The sequence below is a fragment of the Vipera berus genome (assembly GCF_964194415.1).
Source record: "Vipera berus genome assembly, chromosome: 2".
Classification (NCBI taxonomy): domain Eukaryota; kingdom Metazoa; phylum Chordata; class Lepidosauria; order Squamata; family Viperidae; genus Vipera; species Vipera berus.
In genome coordinates this window covers 229,925,019-229,941,995 of record NC_138203.1, presented here as the reverse complement: position 1 = coordinate 229,941,995, position 16,977 = coordinate 229,925,019, and the positions used below count along the sequence as shown (strand labels likewise).

The 16,977-nt window shown below is 41.1% G+C and overlaps 1 protein-coding gene across 1 annotated transcript in view; it reads left to right on the top strand.

Moving 5' to 3' along the window:
* Positions 1-1,501: 1,501 nt before the first annotated feature.
* WNK2 (WNK lysine deficient protein kinase 2) overlaps positions 1,502-16,977 on the top strand; it is a gene marked incomplete at both ends in the record, with an annotated part of 107,610 nt that continues 92,134 nt past the window's right edge. Inside the window, one exon of the mRNA XM_081315527.1 lies at positions 1,502-2,377. Within this exon, the coding sequence (XP_081171653.1) occupies positions 1,502-2,377 (876 nt within the window). The remainder of the gene's footprint in view (positions 2,378-16,977) is intronic.

Below are 16,977 nucleotides of genomic sequence, written 5' to 3'. Positions count from 1 at the left end.
GGACGGCGGACGTCGCGCGGAGCTCCGCGGGGAAGAGGCACGACTGAAAGGCCGGAGCTAGACGCAGAGGCGCTGGGGAGGCGGGAGCCTGGCCACGGAGGGTGGAGGAGGAAGGCTCCATGATTGGCAAGGACGGCAGAGTTCAGCCGCTGCTTTGCCAGCCCCCGGCCTCCAGCCACCTCCGCCGGCTCTGAAAAATGGCTGGCTCCTCTCCTCCGCGTAAGTAACTGTCGGCGGGGCTGGGGTGGCGCATCTCCTCCCGCCCTTTTGCCGGGCCGCAGGTGAGCGCCTCCATTGTGTGGCCGGACAGCACCTGAACCTGCCGGGCCGGGGCGAGCTGGCCGCAGTGCCCTCCGGTCAACAACTCTTTGGGGGGCGGCGGCGGCTGCGGATCACTCCCGGCGCGCCACTCGGCCGACGCCCGCTCCTCTTTCTCTTTTGCTGCGGGGACGCGGCAGCGCAGCCTCTCGCCTCCGTTGCTGCGGTTGCCGCCTCCCCACTTGCGTGGCTGGCGCTTTATCTAAGGCACGAGATTTCGGAAGGAGAAAAAGGCGCCCCGAACCGGACGGGGCAAAAGATCGCAATTCTTAAGCCCCCGGTTCTGAGCCTTAAACGTTGAGCTTTGGGGCTTGCGTGAGCAAAAGCCGAAGGTGCCCAGTTCGGGCTTTTCTTAGCCATATCCGCCTTCCCGGCTTTCCATCACAATATGGCTTTCCGGCGAGGAGCTGCAGTATGACTGAAGTGGGCAAAAGGGGCGGGGGAGGCGGCCGCCCAGGGTGGCTGGAAGCGGGCCGAGCAGGACCGAGCGCGTGAGCATCGGGGGGCTTTCAGGCGGGGGGGGGGTGCTCTGCGGGAGGGAGGCCGCCGGGGGCGGGAAAACAGGCCGGGGGAACCGGGTTTCCCTGCCTAAAGGACTGGGAGGAAAGGGAGACTTGAGGGATAGCCGGAGAGGGGCGGGGACGCGTTGGAAAGACCCTCGAGAGGCTGGGCTTCTCTGGGGTGAGCCTCGGCGGCCGGTGCCTGGGATTTTTTTTTATTTTTATTTTTGGGTGGGGGGGGAAGGCTCTGAACTAGCCTTAGAAAGGCGGGGCGACCTGCATTTGAGTCGGACAATTCATCCTGGGGGTGGAACTGCAGTCGCTCGGTTTCTCTTGTAGACGCTCGCCGTTCCCTAAGAGGCTGCCTCGCTCTCGGGCTCTCCAACGCTCGCGGAGACCCAGCCGCCGAAGGGCTTGGGTTTTAGCTCTCCGTTCCCCGCGGGGCGGGGCGGGGCGGTTGGAGAGGAGAGGCGGAGAGGGCTTTAGGAGGCAGACGGGACCGGGCAAGAATTCCGTTCCCCGGGGTGGGTTAGCGGGAGGAGCGGGCAGAAGCTCCCGGGCAGGTGACTGCCGCCGCCGCCGCCGCCTTCTTGGCCAGGTGAGTCGGGCAGCAACGTCAGATCCGAGCGCCTTTTCGCTTTTGTTTTGCCTCGCAGCTGCCTGGGCTGAGTTTCCGCCCGAGGATGCACCGTGATGACTGCCACAAAGCGGGGACGGCATCTCGGGAGGCGCGAGCGGCACCATCTTTTCCAGCGGCCGCCGAAAGCTCGCTTGTAATGGAAACTGGGGGCGATGCCAGCGCAGCCCCTTCGCGGAGGGAAGGCAGCGGCGAGTTACCAACTGCTGGTGTAGCAGAAGCCGCCGGCTTCCCAGCGGCCGCCGCTCGCCCACCGGCTCCTGCGGGGGGAAAGGACATGAATATGGATGATGGGCCAGGCAGCGCTAGTCGAGGAGGCGGCGGCGTGGCTCCTGCTGCAGTGCCGAAAGGAGGCAGAGCCGCGGCCCCCGCCCCCTTTCCCCGTGTGCCTTACGCCAAAGATCCCAAAACAGCCCACCAGCGCTTTCTGCGGAGGAGTGTGGTGGATTCCGATCAGGAGGAGCCCCCCTTTGAGCCCGCCGAGCCGGAGCAGCGGCAGCCGCCGCCGCCGAAGAAGGTCCTCTTCCTCTCCAAAACCAGGCGGATAATCGCGGAGAGGGTGAAAGCGGGACAGAGGCCCGTAGTGGTGGAAGAGACGCGGCCGGCAGAGGAGCCGGCCGGCCAGGTGAAGGGGGTGGCCGCCGAGAGGCTCCCGGCAGGTGACCAGGCGAAGGAAGAAGAAGGCGGCGGCAAGGAGGATGCTGGGAAAAAAGAGGTGCCCGAATCTTCCAAAGATCAGAGCAAGTCCAAGAAAGAGGAGGCCGAAGAAGAGGAGGAGGAGGCCGATATGAAAGCGGTGGCCACCTCCCCCGACGGCAGGTTTCTAAAGTTTGATATTGAACTTGGCAGAGGATCTTTCAAAACGGTCTATAAGGGGCTCGACACGGAAACGTGGGTCGAGGTTGCTTGGTGCGAACTTCAGGTAAGCCTTGGTCAAGTGTCTTGTCTGGGCTTAAATGCCGAAGGCGCTGGGGACAAAGTGCATATGTCATCTATGAAAGCTTTGCTGGAACAATCTCCACAGTTTATCCTCCCGGAGCTAACTATAGCTCAGTGTTTTCATTGGTCCCATCCTTCCTCTCTCCCCCCCCCTATGCGTAGATAAACTCCCCCTAGGATTAACCCCTTGTGTTCTGGGCTTTAGAAAGGGCGAGCTACTTGTCTGGGCTACGAATACATAGAATCCTTATTCTGTGTTTGATATCAGCAAATTTTAGGAGGTCTGCCAAATCATAGGGTCTTTGAATAGGCCTTGTTTTATGCTGCCGTTCTGTAGCATTCTGAACTCAACTCTACTAAATTTAGCAGGGCAGCACAGAAAAGTAATTATTTCAGAGAAGTGACACCATTTGCAATGTCATACTGAGATATCTACAATATATGCTACTACAACTCTTGGATCTGTTTATTTGTAACCTTCAGTTGGGAGAAATGGAAGTTTGAGGTAACAATCCCAACTAAAAAGAACAATGTTTGCTAGCACCTTTTTGTCTGTGGCGCAATAAAGGTAGCTATTTTGGAACCAAGGTTGAAATTGGAAATCTCTTAACGGCAGTGGCAATGAGCTAAGGCTGAGGGATCAACTCTGGTGTTTGCTGGTGAGTTGGGCTGGCTGGGGGGCACCAGCAGTCAATGGGTGAGCTCTCTCCCCTTGTAGGGAAGGGCCCTCGGGGACATGCCAGGATGGGGAGTAGGGTATAGTTTTACCTATAGTTCCCTTTGTTCCCCTCACTCCAGCAAAGTTGCAGACAGTTCTGCAGGGCAACTGAGAAGGGAGAGGAGTGATTTTTGATGTTCCCTGCCAGCTTCCCACAAATAATATCAATTTGGAAGCCAGCAGGAAATCAGAAGTCTGTTAACACTGCTCTTTTGCCCACCCATGGCCATTCCATTACTCACCCTCTCCAAGCAAAGTGGCAGGCAGTTCTGCAGGTCAGCCAGGTAGGACAAATGATTTCCAATGGTCCTTGCCAGCTTCCAACAAGCAAAGTTAGTGGGGAAGCCAGTAGGAAATCAGAAATTGCTCCTGATCCCACTGCTTATCTGCTTCCCATGGTCATTTTGTTGCTCCGTTTAGATGAAATATTTCTGAAAGAATGACCCAACAGATCATGGGTTGCCTAGTATTTTCAAAGTGATAAATCCTATTCTTTATACCAGGGGTCTTCAAACTTGGCCCTTTTATGACTTGTGGACTTCAACTCCCAGAATTCCTCAGCCAGGCATGCTGGTTGAGGAATTCTGGGAGTTGAAGTCCACCAGACATAAAAGGGCCACGTTTGAAGACCCTTGCTTTATACAGTAGCAGGCTGTATTACTTTAATTGTAGAATGTGCTACATATAGGATGACAGGCTTGTACATGCTTATTCAGAAGTCCTATGGAGGTGAGTAAGATTACATATTTAAGTGAAAATAATGGAATAATAATGGGGAAAAAATCATTGGTTTGTTTAGACTTGAATGAATTCAGCTTTAAAATAGCCTGAATGAATGAAGAAAATTGAATGTTGATGTTTCTGGAACTAATCATGTATATAAAGGGACTGGTTTATCATTTCTGTTTTAGACATAAGAGTGCCACTTTCTCTTGTTAAAAGCTTCTTTACTTAGTTAGAAAAAGGAATGACTCCTTGTTAAACTTCTACAGAAATGCTGGCTGATGTTTTATTTGCTGAAGTCACAAAGCTGTGGCTAATGCTTATGTTAAATTATATGAAAACATGACCAGGTGATTACTTAAGCATCATTTTTCTTTTTGAAACTCTGATGTGTTAATCTAGACAATATTTTCTTTAGCACGATGAGAATTTGATATACTTTGGTGGCAATATTGCTTGCCAGCTCTGTTTTTCTGTCCCATCTACCTATAATTACGAACTGGTCCCAAGATTACCATGAAAACAGCCTGGATTAATCACATTTCCAAGAGACAGTAAAAGCATCCTTGGGGGGATTGTCTCACAACTGCTGTTTCTTCCAACACAATATGCATCCTTCCTGCCTGATAAATTCCTACCTAAGTAGTAATTGCAAATAAATTTCCTGTCCTTATAGATAATTATTCTTTTTGTGTACTTTTTGTAATTAGAACACTTGAAAAGACCAACTTCAAAACTAATTTGGCTGGCCCCAAAGCTACAAAGCTCAGCCCTTGCATCAGCTGATTTAGAGACGAAGTTTTTGTCTCTAAAGCATCTCCTTTGGAAATCAGATCATGGCCATGCTGTAGATTATCCTTATAATTTTCTGACCCTGTTTGGATGTAATAATAAAACATAGTTTAGTAGTATGAGGAATAACTTGGATAAATTGTGCACCCTGTTGTACTTCACCCTCTTCAACATATCGAGTGAAAAGATTCAGATGCATTTTGTTGATGATAAGGTTAGTATTAGTGCTGGATATCTCATAAACTGCAGTATGAAGATGGGAAGATGGATGAAAAGGAAACATGTGACTTTCCAATTTATTTGGGCTTGTTCTTATATAATTTTGGTTTATATAATTTCTGTAGTTTTTATTGACTATTAGCCATCAAATTGTTTTTGACTCCTAATGACCACATAGATATCTCCATGGGCAATCTATCTCCAATCTGTTCTTTTAGCTCTCCCAGTGATGCATTCATCACTGCTATGAGTCTGCTCACCTTGCTGTTAGTCATCCTCTTCTCTTTCCTTCTACCTTTCCAGGCATTAAAGACCTTTTCAGACAGCCAGAATTTTGTCTAATGTGACTGGCTCTCTATAGTTAGAGCCAGTGAAATATTGCATGTTTATGCAAGCATGTGGGCATATATATATCTATTCACATAAAAGAATGATATAGTTCAATAAACTCAGTAATAATTCCATAGTCGTAGGCTATTGAGTAACATTATTGCAGCACTGAACAATTGAATGTATTTGTCAGTTCCTCTAGCAAGCTGAAATGGGTTCTACCCCTGTAGAAATTATTGCAAAAGAAAGTACCTTTATTTGAAAAAGAAGCAGCCAGTAGATTCTTGACAAGTGATACTTGACAGGACTGCTTGGCCTAGATTACCAGTATTTGTGCTCAAAAACTGAGTCTACCCTTCCCTTAGCCCTCAAGCTAGACTCTGGAAGTACCTGGAAACAATGAAAGTCATTTTTATCCTTAAAAGTGAAGTTTCCAACTTCATTTTAACATACCAGAGAATATTACAAGAGTCACAGGGCCCATCTCTCTACCATCATAAAATATGGGACCCATTTTTCTCTCTGCAGATAACTCAGAAGGACTCTCCATGGTCTTATACATTAGAGGAGGCTTGCAAAACTTAGAGAAGGGCCTCACCGATTAATTAAAAATAATCACGGGGCCAGAAAGGGATACTTGGGATGATAGCTGTTCTGCAGCTAGCAGAACAGTGGCTGTGCTGGAGGAGACTCAGCGGTGAGGCTGGGAGGACTTCAGCAGTATGTCTTTTGGAGTGGAGGTGAATTTATTGTCTTGATAAAACTGCGGAGGATCGTAGAAGTCTGCTTGGCAGACCGCTTGTTGTGCAGACCTGCATTAGAAGCAGGTGGTTGTCAGGAAGTGACTTATGACTAGACACTGACCTCTTACCAATTTCATTGGTAAACTTTTGTTTGTCTTAGGAATACATGGAGCTAACAATATGATACTTTCCTGTGGGTAAGATTTGACTAAGGGAAGAAGATATAATTTTATTGACTTCATCATTGAATTTTGATATCTATGTTGAGTAGGGATAGTGTGTAATAAGCTTCAAATGTGTTGTTATGAATAATCTTTGTATGCATGTAGTCACATTATAATTTTACTGACTTGTACGAAATAGATATTCCCCCCAAAATGTAATGTGTGAAGTTGTGTTTAGATTTCTGTTGCCTAATGAAATATAATTGGTAAAACAATATTGCTACAGTAAATTTGTGTTCTGATTTGAATATATTATGTCTCAATATAGGTTCAGTATTTAGTGTAAAATAAGCAAATATCTAGCAGCTTATATTTAGATTTTGTGTATAGCTAAGATATTAAAAGGGGATGCGGTGGCTCAGTGGGTTAGGACGCTGAGCTTGTTGATCAGAAGATCGGCAGTTTGGTGGGTCGAATCCCGAGTGCCATGTAGCAGAGTGAGCACCTGTTACTCGTCCCAGCTTCTGCCAACCTAGCAGTTCGAAAGCACGTAAAAATGCAAGTAGAAAAATAGGGACCACTACGGTGGGAAGGTAACAGCGTTCCATCATGCCTGCCACATGACCACAGAGACGTCCTTGGACAAACTTTGGCTCTTTGGCTTTGAAACGGAGATGAGCACCGGCCCCTAGAGTTGGAAATGACTAGCACGCATGTGCGGGGGAACCTTTACCTTAAGATATTAAAAATTAAGGGAATGTTCAAGAATATGATTGTAAAAAGAACTATATTCCTTTTCTCTAACTATTCTTTCTTCAGAATAGAACATTTTCACACGCATCTTACATGACTTTTGATGTTTTGGAGAATATTATCTGTTGATAATGTTTGTTAAAAAAATACAAAGCCAATTGCCTTTCATTATAGAGATGTTTGATTGAAGATACTGAAGTTATTTAAGAACAAAGATTTTACCTTATGAAACTATTTATGTGGTTACTGTAAAATGTTATTTTTATAATATACAAAAACTCTTTGAAAGCAAGGTATAATACGTTATTTACCCATTTATCTATTTCATTGTGATTTAATGTATTAACATAATTTCTCTGTCAGTACCTGCTTCTTTTGAGTTCAGGTGATTTTATCTAGCCATAAACATTTCAACCACTCTTTTTAAAAATTATCTTATTTTTTTAGATTGTCATGTCTTCTCCTGATCTTACCTTTGCATTATACAATATGTCCAAGATATTTAACCTTTAGCTTTATTAGTAATACTTCCAGTGATCAATCTGGCTTTACTTCACCAAAAATTGAATGATTTGATTGTGTACTCATTACAATATAAGTAATACTTTCTGAAAATAAGATCCTGTGGTCTTTGGGAAGATACAGTATATTAGGGCTGATAACTTGATCAGAATAATATATTTATCTTTAGGGGGGGGGAAATCTACCATGTCAAACCTTCCTGTTTGCAGGAATGAAATCCTTTGGTGTCCTTCGTGTTTTGAATTTGGAAAGCAAAAAATGTAGCATTGGATAATCACAGTGTAATCTTCTTGTTAGTCCATCAGCTCTGGAGTTAGCTTAATACTGTGGGTGGAGTGAAACAGGAGAGAAATGTGTCCCCCTCCCCCCAAATTAGCACTACTATATCCAGGTTGCAACAAATCAAGATAATCACTAGTTGGTGGGGAGGAAAGCTTTCTGTATCCTTTTGTTTTTAACAACCAGTCATCTGGATGTTTGTAGCCCAAATATGGGTAACCTGAGGAAAAGACTTCCACTCACATTTCCCTTGAATAGTAACATTGTTCTGCCGCTCTTGTAAATACTGCAGGGACACCAGAGAAATCCAAACAGTTATACTTAATGGCATTGCAAAGGGCTAATGTTGAGTAGCAGCAGATATTTAGGACAGGAGGCAAGTAGTCATTGGGCTGGAACACTGATGTCCATATTTAGGAATAAATCAAGCAAAGCATAATGTGGTGCATCTGTTTCTGTCATAAGAAATTGGAACTGTGAGGGATAGTAAGGTCTCAGGTGGTGAGCTTAAAGTGAAATCTTTTAATAAAATAGACATGTCCTGAATACAATCAAAGGATTAGATTGATAAAGAATATAGAGGGATCTTTTTTTTGAAACATGAAATTAAACTCTTTGTAATATTATTTTTGTTGTAAGACGGAAATGACAAATGCATTCCCCAGAGTTTAGGGATCAAATGTTCCCAGCTTTTGAAAGCATAATGTTAATGAAGATGAAAATATTTCAGGTCTGTACCCTATTAATCTACTGTGGCTATTGATCTTCTGCTTTGCTTTATATGTCAGTTTTCCATTCTTCAGGGAGGTTTCTTCATAATATGAAATTTAAATATCCGTATACATTATTGTTTTTCTTTTTAAAAAAATTAAGTACTTGATTCTGTCAAGCTACAGCGATACAATTTTTTTTGTTTTAAAATTTATATTTATAATTTTGCGGATATTACAATAAGGTTAGTTCACTTTTGTTACCTTTGCAATCAAAAGGAAGGAAGCTTTGTTCACTTATAGTGCATTTATTGTACAGAAAGCCCTCTCTCTTCCATTCCTTTGAATTTCCAGGTTAAACTGGAAGGAGCCTCAGCCTGGAATCCTGGAGACCCACTGCCAATCAAAATAATGCAATACTGAGCTAGATAGAACAGTGACCTGATGCAGTGTAAGGTAGCTTCTTTCATCCTATAGAATGGTAAACAACAAATTTGAGCAATTCTGTTTTGCCATTATGGGTGCTATCTATTAACCATCGCAGTCATTTCCATATAGATTTCATGGGATGCCATTATTTTGCACCAATTTTACATTTTACACCAACTTTTGGAAAGTTTTTAAAGACAGCAGCAAGAAGAGTATGCTGAGATTGTCAAGTTAAGGTGCTGACATAGGAATCAGGCTTTCTGATAATGGAAATACTAGTTTTGTACTATCTGTAAAGAAAACAGCTATGGATTTCTTCCTTATGATGCAGCCAGATTGGGTATTATTTTGCAACACAAATTAACATTAGTTCCATCAGTATTCATTATGACATAATTATTGATGCAATCATAATATGTATATGGATATACATATATGTATATAAGTCTCCCCCCCATACCCCAACAACATATGAAAGGTTGTGAGAAGCTAATGAAAGTGCATGGCTATAGATAAGGCTATGTATCAAGAAGCTGCACCAAAATTACAATTCTTTATCTAGAGATAAAAGTAGGTGTATCCAAGGTTCCTATAGCAGTTTCAGCAGTTTTATCGTTGCTTTGTTTTATTTGTACTATCTTTATTTCTATAAGTAACTCAAGGTGGCAAACATACTTAATACTCCTCCTTCCTCATATCTTACCCATGATAGCACAACAGCCTTGTGAGGTAGATTGGGCTGAGAGAGAATGATTGGCCCAAGGTCACCCAACCGTCTTTCCTGCCTAAGGCGGGACTCACAGTTTCCTGCTTTCTAGCCTGATGCCTTAACCGCTAGATCAAACTGGCTCTCTGTTTGCCAAAGATTTATAGAAGAGAGATTAAAACATGGTAAACACGTATTTTTACATTGCAAATCAGAGGTGTTCCTCAATAAAACAATACAGGCATCTCATGCACGTTGCAGAACTGCTCTGAGTTCCAGAGAATATGAGCTTTGAAATATAAAGCTATGTCTATAAATGCATTTTCTCATCAGAGCTGTATTGATTTTACCGCAAAACAATTTAATTAAATTAACTTTAATTGAGTTAAAATGCAAATGGAAAAATTTAAGGGGAGATATGAAGTTGAGAATTGTGGTCTAGATGATATATTTATATATTTTAATGTATTGGCCCTTGCTCAAGGAAAGGATGCCATTTTGGTTTTGCTTTAGGAACAAAAATGTCTTAGGTCAGCACAACTGTGGATTAATACGATAATACATCAAGTGCTTGAATCATTGAAGTAAAATGTTTCTGTCCTAAATGAATAATAGGAAGCCTTAGAAGGAAATACAGAAGTTGCAATTGAATATAAAACATTTTCAAAGGATTCTGTGAGGGTAATGAGAACAGTCTCAGTAGTATAATCCCTGGTTTTGGTTCAACGAATGATTCTTTGTGCAACATTTTTTGCTATGCATAATTTAAATTAGTTTCTTTAGGCAAGGTTTAAAAGTAATTAAAGAAGTAACTTTTATCAAAGACAACTATTTCTGTAAAAGATTTAGGATAAGAGTGAATAGGTTTTAGAAAACAAATGGAGAAAGTCAAAATGTCAGCATTTTCATAATAGGAAAGATATTAAAAAATAATCAGCTTGATAGAGCAGATAGTTAAACAAACATAACCTGCTAATTGGAATGGTTCCCTTTTGAATCACAGCAGAACATGATATAGAATAGCTTCTGTTTTCTGATTTTTAAATTTATTTGCTTAGTAAAAAGCGGTACCTGCTTTTATAGTAATTACTGGCAATTAATTAACATGAATGAACCTTTATTATCAAAGTACAACATGTATACATTGAGATTGGCTGAGCCTCCCTTCATGCCCACCACCACCACAACTCACAGTGACAACAAACCCAATTACCTAATTACTGTTAGTAGTTGCAGTGCTATTTTTTTTAAAAAAGAGCAGGACATAAAGCAGCAGTTTTTCTAGAGGAGAATAATACTTTTGAACACTGTAAATCAGGGGTGTCAAACTGCCAGCCTGCAGGCTGGACGCATCACGAGGAAACTGCACCCACCCCATTGCCGGCAACGGGGAAAAAGTTCCGATACGTCGTGCAGCATCACATGACGTCACGAGTTTGACATGTCTGCTGTAAATTGACTTTGCTTATACAGGTAGTCCTCAACTTACCACAGTTCATTTGGTGACTGTTGAAAGTTACAACATCATTGAAAAAAATGACTTATGACCATTTTTCACACTTACGACCGTTGCAGCATCCCCATGGTCCCATGATCAAAATTCAGATGCTTGGTAATTTATGATGGTTGTGGTGTCCAGGGATCATGTGGTGACCTTTTGTGACCTGACAAGCAAAGTCAATGGGTAATCCAGACTCACTAAACAGCATTGTTATTAACAATTGCAATGATTCACTTAACAAATGTGGCAAGAAAGGTTGTAAAATTGGGCAAAACTCAGTTAACAAATGTCTCATATGTGGTCATATGTTGAGGTCTACCTGCACTAACTGTGCAGTCACAGTTTAATTAATGTGTAATTAGAACTATTTCTTCCTGTCTCCCTGAATTTATCTAAAAATACTTTAAAATATGTCTATTTTTCTGTAAATATTCTTTATTATTTGATTCTGAAGTTTATTTTTCATTGCTTCTTGAGTCTGTCAAGTATCTTTAATTTTCTTTTCTGTTGATTAATATCACAAAAGAATCTGCTTAATTTCTCAAGTTGACTGGATTTGATTATTGTAACTATTGTGATTTGGCTTATGATTTCTCATTTTGAATTCTTGTTTTCTAATTCATTTTTACTGCTACTCATTCTGGCTAATTGTTTCCATTTCTGATATGTCTTATTTCTCTTTCTTCCTTTCCTGCATTTTACTTATTTTTATATCTTAATAGTATTTTACTTCTTGTCACATCTGAAATCTTCTTATTTTCATTTTTTCCTTTACTTCTGTTGATATTCTCTCAGGATTTAGAGTATCCTTAAGATTTGTTTTATGCAAGATTTATGTACTTATAAAATTGCTTTCATGCTATGTCTGTCTTTAGACTTTAAATAACCTACAAGCCTCAAAAAACAAATATGTAATTAAACAATGTTGAAAGCCAATTATAATAATAGAAGCCATGATCCTATATGTCACTAAGTCAGAAATACATCCCATGCACAGGAACTTCTAAAGGCTCCTAAAAAAAGTGTTGAAAACATTTAAAACCTTATTAAACGTTAAAATTGAGAGTGCTCTCTTAGTAGGAGGAGAAAGCTTGCCTCCAAATCATTTTTCATTACACATATGGGGAGTGGGGTCTTTCAGCAAGTGCTCTGTAGTGACATGTCTTGCACAGACAGACTCTTTTTGGAGAAAGCCTCAAATATTAGCCAGTCTTCAAATCATGGAGGGCTTTAAAGCATCTTGAATTGCACCTGGAAACATTAGCAACCAATGCAGCTCCATGGGTTATCATGATTAACATATGGACCACTACATTTTAACTTTGTGGCTTTCAAGGACAGTCCTATGTAGGGCATATTCTAATAGTTTACCTGTGAGATGATGAGCTAATGACAGATTGCTGCCGTACCTTCTGCTGTGGCTGACAGGCGATAAAGTCCTTCTTGGCCATGGCTTTCTGCCAAGTAGTTTCATATAGATACTAGATCAGTGATGGCAAAACTTTTAGAGACCGAGTGCCCAAAAACCACCCTGCTCTGCTCTGCCCACCCACCCCCGCCCTCACCCTGCCCGCCCTCAGGGCCATCCACGGCCTGCCGCAGATCGCCCAGGTGGCCCTGCAGAGCCATAGTGGCCATGCCCTCTGCCTGCGCCCCACAGCATCATCTGCTGCCCAGCTGCCATGTGCTTGGCTGCGCTGCTCTGCGTGGGCCGCACCTGGGGGTGACTCTTCTCTGGCAGGGGCTGCTGGTGAGGAGGGGGCTGTGGGGCGAGGCAGGGCTGGGGCAACAGCATGTGTGCCCATAGCAAGGGCTCCAAGTGCCGCCTCTGGCACTTATGCCATAGGTTCACCACCACTGTACTAGATAAAATGAGGGAGAGGTTGGAGTGGACTTGATTATCTCCTCTCCCATGCAATCAACTGTAACCATCCACTTCAGAAGGAAGCAAACCAGTGAACTGTATCCAATTCTCAACCATCACAGATTATCTGGAATGATACCATGGTTGATGGTATTGAAGGCCACTGAGAAATCTTAGAGGGATTGGTAGGTTACATAGTTAACAAAAGTGATTGTGGACATACAGTAAGTGCTACATAGAATTTGTGACAAGCTGGCTGAAAAACAAAACTCTTATTTATCTGAACTAGAATCAAATCAGATCAACTCTAATTCTGGCCCGAAGTGTATTTAATGTGTTAATAAGAACTTTCATTTTAATGTATTACTTGTAGACAATAAACTATCAGAAGATTATGTGGAAAACATTATGAAGAACATTAAATCCAAAATCTTGTCACATCAGCTAATTACATGGTCTCTTGTGGACAGTCTTGATTGTTAGAGCAGTTTAGTGAAAGAAATTAAAATCTAGTGTCTAGACAAACACAAGATAAAGAGGTAGGTATTTTATTTGGCAAATACTCAAAAGAAAAGTAGGAAATGAGAAGAACATCCAGGAAGTAAGGGAATTTATAAGGCCCAGAGATAGGCAGAGAAAAATAAGTCATGAGTCTGGATAGGAATATTTAGGAATAATCTCAGTAATAACTTTCATATATTACTTTTTGACATATAGTTTATTAAAAAGATGTATGTTAACCTAAGCAGATGATAGCTAGGATGCTTTTTCTGCACAGGGAAAACACCTATCCTTATCCTGTGTTAAGTCTCTGTGCTACATAGAATGGAGTTAGGTGGCTCTTACTCCTGAGGAAGCCTGCATAGGTTTAGTTTAGTAAGAAAGGAAGTGTGCATGTCATCCAGGAGTATTGTTGGTATGTGTGTTAAGATTCCAGTATTTTTTTCAAATTCCTGCATTGGCTTTGTAATCATTAGTTTCTCCCAAACAAAAGGGAAGTTGTAGAAATGAAGAGAGTTAGCACAGGCATCGAATAGAAGGATATATACTACATACAGATTTTAAAAGCTTACACTTATAAAATAATAAATAACTTTTATTTTTAATATATGCCTCTTTTGTGCAATGACCTTTAGATGGCAATATCCATGATTTCATTTCATAAGGTATCAATCTTCTGGGAGATTGATAGTCCTGTCAAAAAAAATAAAAGATTGATATATACCTCTACAAATCCATACCACCCACCAAAATGTATACCTCAATGGGCAGGAAAAGAAACCTGAACTGGAGAACTCCCTGTACCGTTGTGCCTTTTGCTTTGTTTCCTTTTTTTTTCTTCTGATACTTATTTCTTCATGTTTATTTTATTTATTTGTTTATTAAATTTATATGCCATCCATCACAGTAGCAAGTAACTCTGGGTGGCTTACGTTTATCTCAAGTTTCCCCAAATTGTCTGCGTGTAAAGTTTTGTACTGAGAGAAAAATTACATATGCTCCTGGACTGTGTGCTGACAATGAGATGGAGGTGACATTCAGCGGACATGCACTGAAAAAAAGCATTAATGAAATGCCGTGGCAAGCAGGATGCGAAGATGAGTCCTATGTTTGTGAAGTTTGGTATTTCCACCAGATTAATTGGCTGCCATCCCAGAAGGTTAGGTTGGCAGTGCACTCCCATAGTGAGTCATTATTTAGTAAAAATGTTGTTTAGGCAAGAAAGCATAAATGCGTAATTTTAATGAGATGCCCTTAATTTATCTGACCTATCTCCAATCCATTAAACTTGTAGCGTTTTTTTTAAAAAAACTTTTCCTTCTGAAATGTTATTCCATATTTTCATTATTTAGCTATCTTGAGTAGTGCACAAGCACTGCGGTATTTTATGTTTTATATAAATAAAATAATCACTACTTTTTTATAAATATAAAACAGTCATCAGTTTTGTAGCTTAAGTCGTCATTCTGTGAGTCCAGGCCTCCTTTGACCTGTGTAAGCTCTGTTTTCATTCTTTGCAAATATCAGATTCAATAATTGGATTCTGTTTGTGCAAGCTTGTGCCCAAGTGCTGTTTTCTATAATTGTGTTTACACTACTCTGCTGTCTCATCATTGTGAAACCCGTAATGACCCAGTTCTAAAATAAATCCACGTTTACTACTAATATTCTCTAGAATAGAGCTATCTGTATTCAATAGAATGTTTGGAAATATTTTGAGAGAATGTTTAGTAGAATGTTGCCAAAGTATTAGAATTAGATGTATCCCTTTATTTTTTTATTTGCCACAAGTTAGAGTGGGATATTGAGCTTCAGTTGATTTATTGAGATGTCTTGTGAATGGTAGTGTAGGCACTTATAGAACAAAGATGTGAATTTCTGAACTTAGTAAAATAGGTTACATGTGGGCGCTTGAAATGTCAAAAAGAGAATGTAGTTCATTGTGCTTTTTTATTTAGAATGTGAAAATACTCTACTTGGCTGTTGCTTACAGAGAGTAGGATTTATTGTGGATACTATGTTCATTGAACTTTACCAAATAGAATTCTTATATAGATTAGTCTTGATTGTCTTCCATAAAGTTGTGTAGTAAAAAAAAGAAAAGATACTCCTTTTTTCGTTCTTTGCGGTTATCAGGAAAGTGGTGAAGGAAAAAGCTAGGCTACTTAAATGTGATATGAGAGAAACACTACCACAGTTCCATTCTATCCTCAAGCTGTTTTCTTTCCAACAAGTTAGCCAGGAATCATATTTTCATTTGCTGCATTGTCTACTTACTCATTTTTTGTAGATGGTTTTTGGAATAACACATAAAATTGAATGCTGCCCTCATCTACAAGGTACTCATTATGTACTAGAAGCTAAGAGGTTAAACAAAGGTAATAATGAAAGGTTGAATCTGGGTCGGTCACAGGGACCAGAGATTTACTCATCCTAGCTTTCGGATGCTTGCTGGAGCCCATCTTCAGGAAACGTCTCTCTACGGAATATATGCTTTAGGTTATTCTGTGAGCAGTGTTTATGTGGTGCCTTCCCATTGTCTGATTGGTGTGCTGATGGGTGGCAATTGGCTGTTGTTTCCTTGCGCTGATAAGCCCTTGGCTCCTAAGTACCACATAAACATGACTTGCAGAATAGCCCAAAGCACATACTGATGATGGGTTCCAGCACGATCCAAAAGCTTGGAAGACTAAATTTCTGGTCCCAGTGACCGACCCAGATTTGACTTTGCATCATTATCCTGGAACATGTAAATTTGTCTTCATTCGTGACGAGTAATAATCTTCTGAAATAATATCCACCAGTATGACCTTACAAGGTTGCAACAGGATATAAGTGGGGCCAATAGAAACGATTAACAACAATACTGTAACAAAATGTCTGACTAAAGTTCTTAATTCCTACAAGGCAGTTTCGATGAATTTCTGAATTCCAAAACCATCAGAAGATAGATAGCAACTTAGCAGTACTCTAAAAGTATAGAGTATACTACTCTAAAAGAAAAAAAATTCTTTTAAAAGGGAATTGGAAAATATTAAATAGTAGCTGACAGTTTTCCAAGTTTTATATGGAATATTTTGTCTATTTTCAAAACCAGCTATATTTGAATCATAACAATTTGCTCAGATCAGAAAGTGCCTGGTCACTCAAAATGTGCCTTGTATGCCCAGGTTATACCTCTGCTTTGCTAGCTGCACTGGTTGCCAATTTATTTCTGCATTGCATTTCTTAGCAAAATTGCAAACCAGAGATTCTATATATTGCAGAATACTTCTGCTGAAATACCACCAAGACAGTTGAATTAAGCTTGTAATCCTTCATGAAGGAAGAGAGTTGCAGCCCTGCATATGTAGTTCAACAAAGCAATAGTTGAAAAAGTGACTAAGGTAATAGCTTAGTTAGTGAAGAGAGAGCTGTAATACTCCTACATGCTACTTTTTTTTGTTTGCAGTGTTCAACTTGACATGACACTGAAGAGTTAACATTGTCCTTGCACTTGTGAAATGGCTTGGGGTTTTATTTTGTTTTTTTGCATCTGCTCACTGGGCTTTCTGGGATGCCAGGAAGACTGGTTAGCTGATTGGCAAACTTGGCCCCTCCTAGGAAGACTCCTTATCACTAGCTGCAGT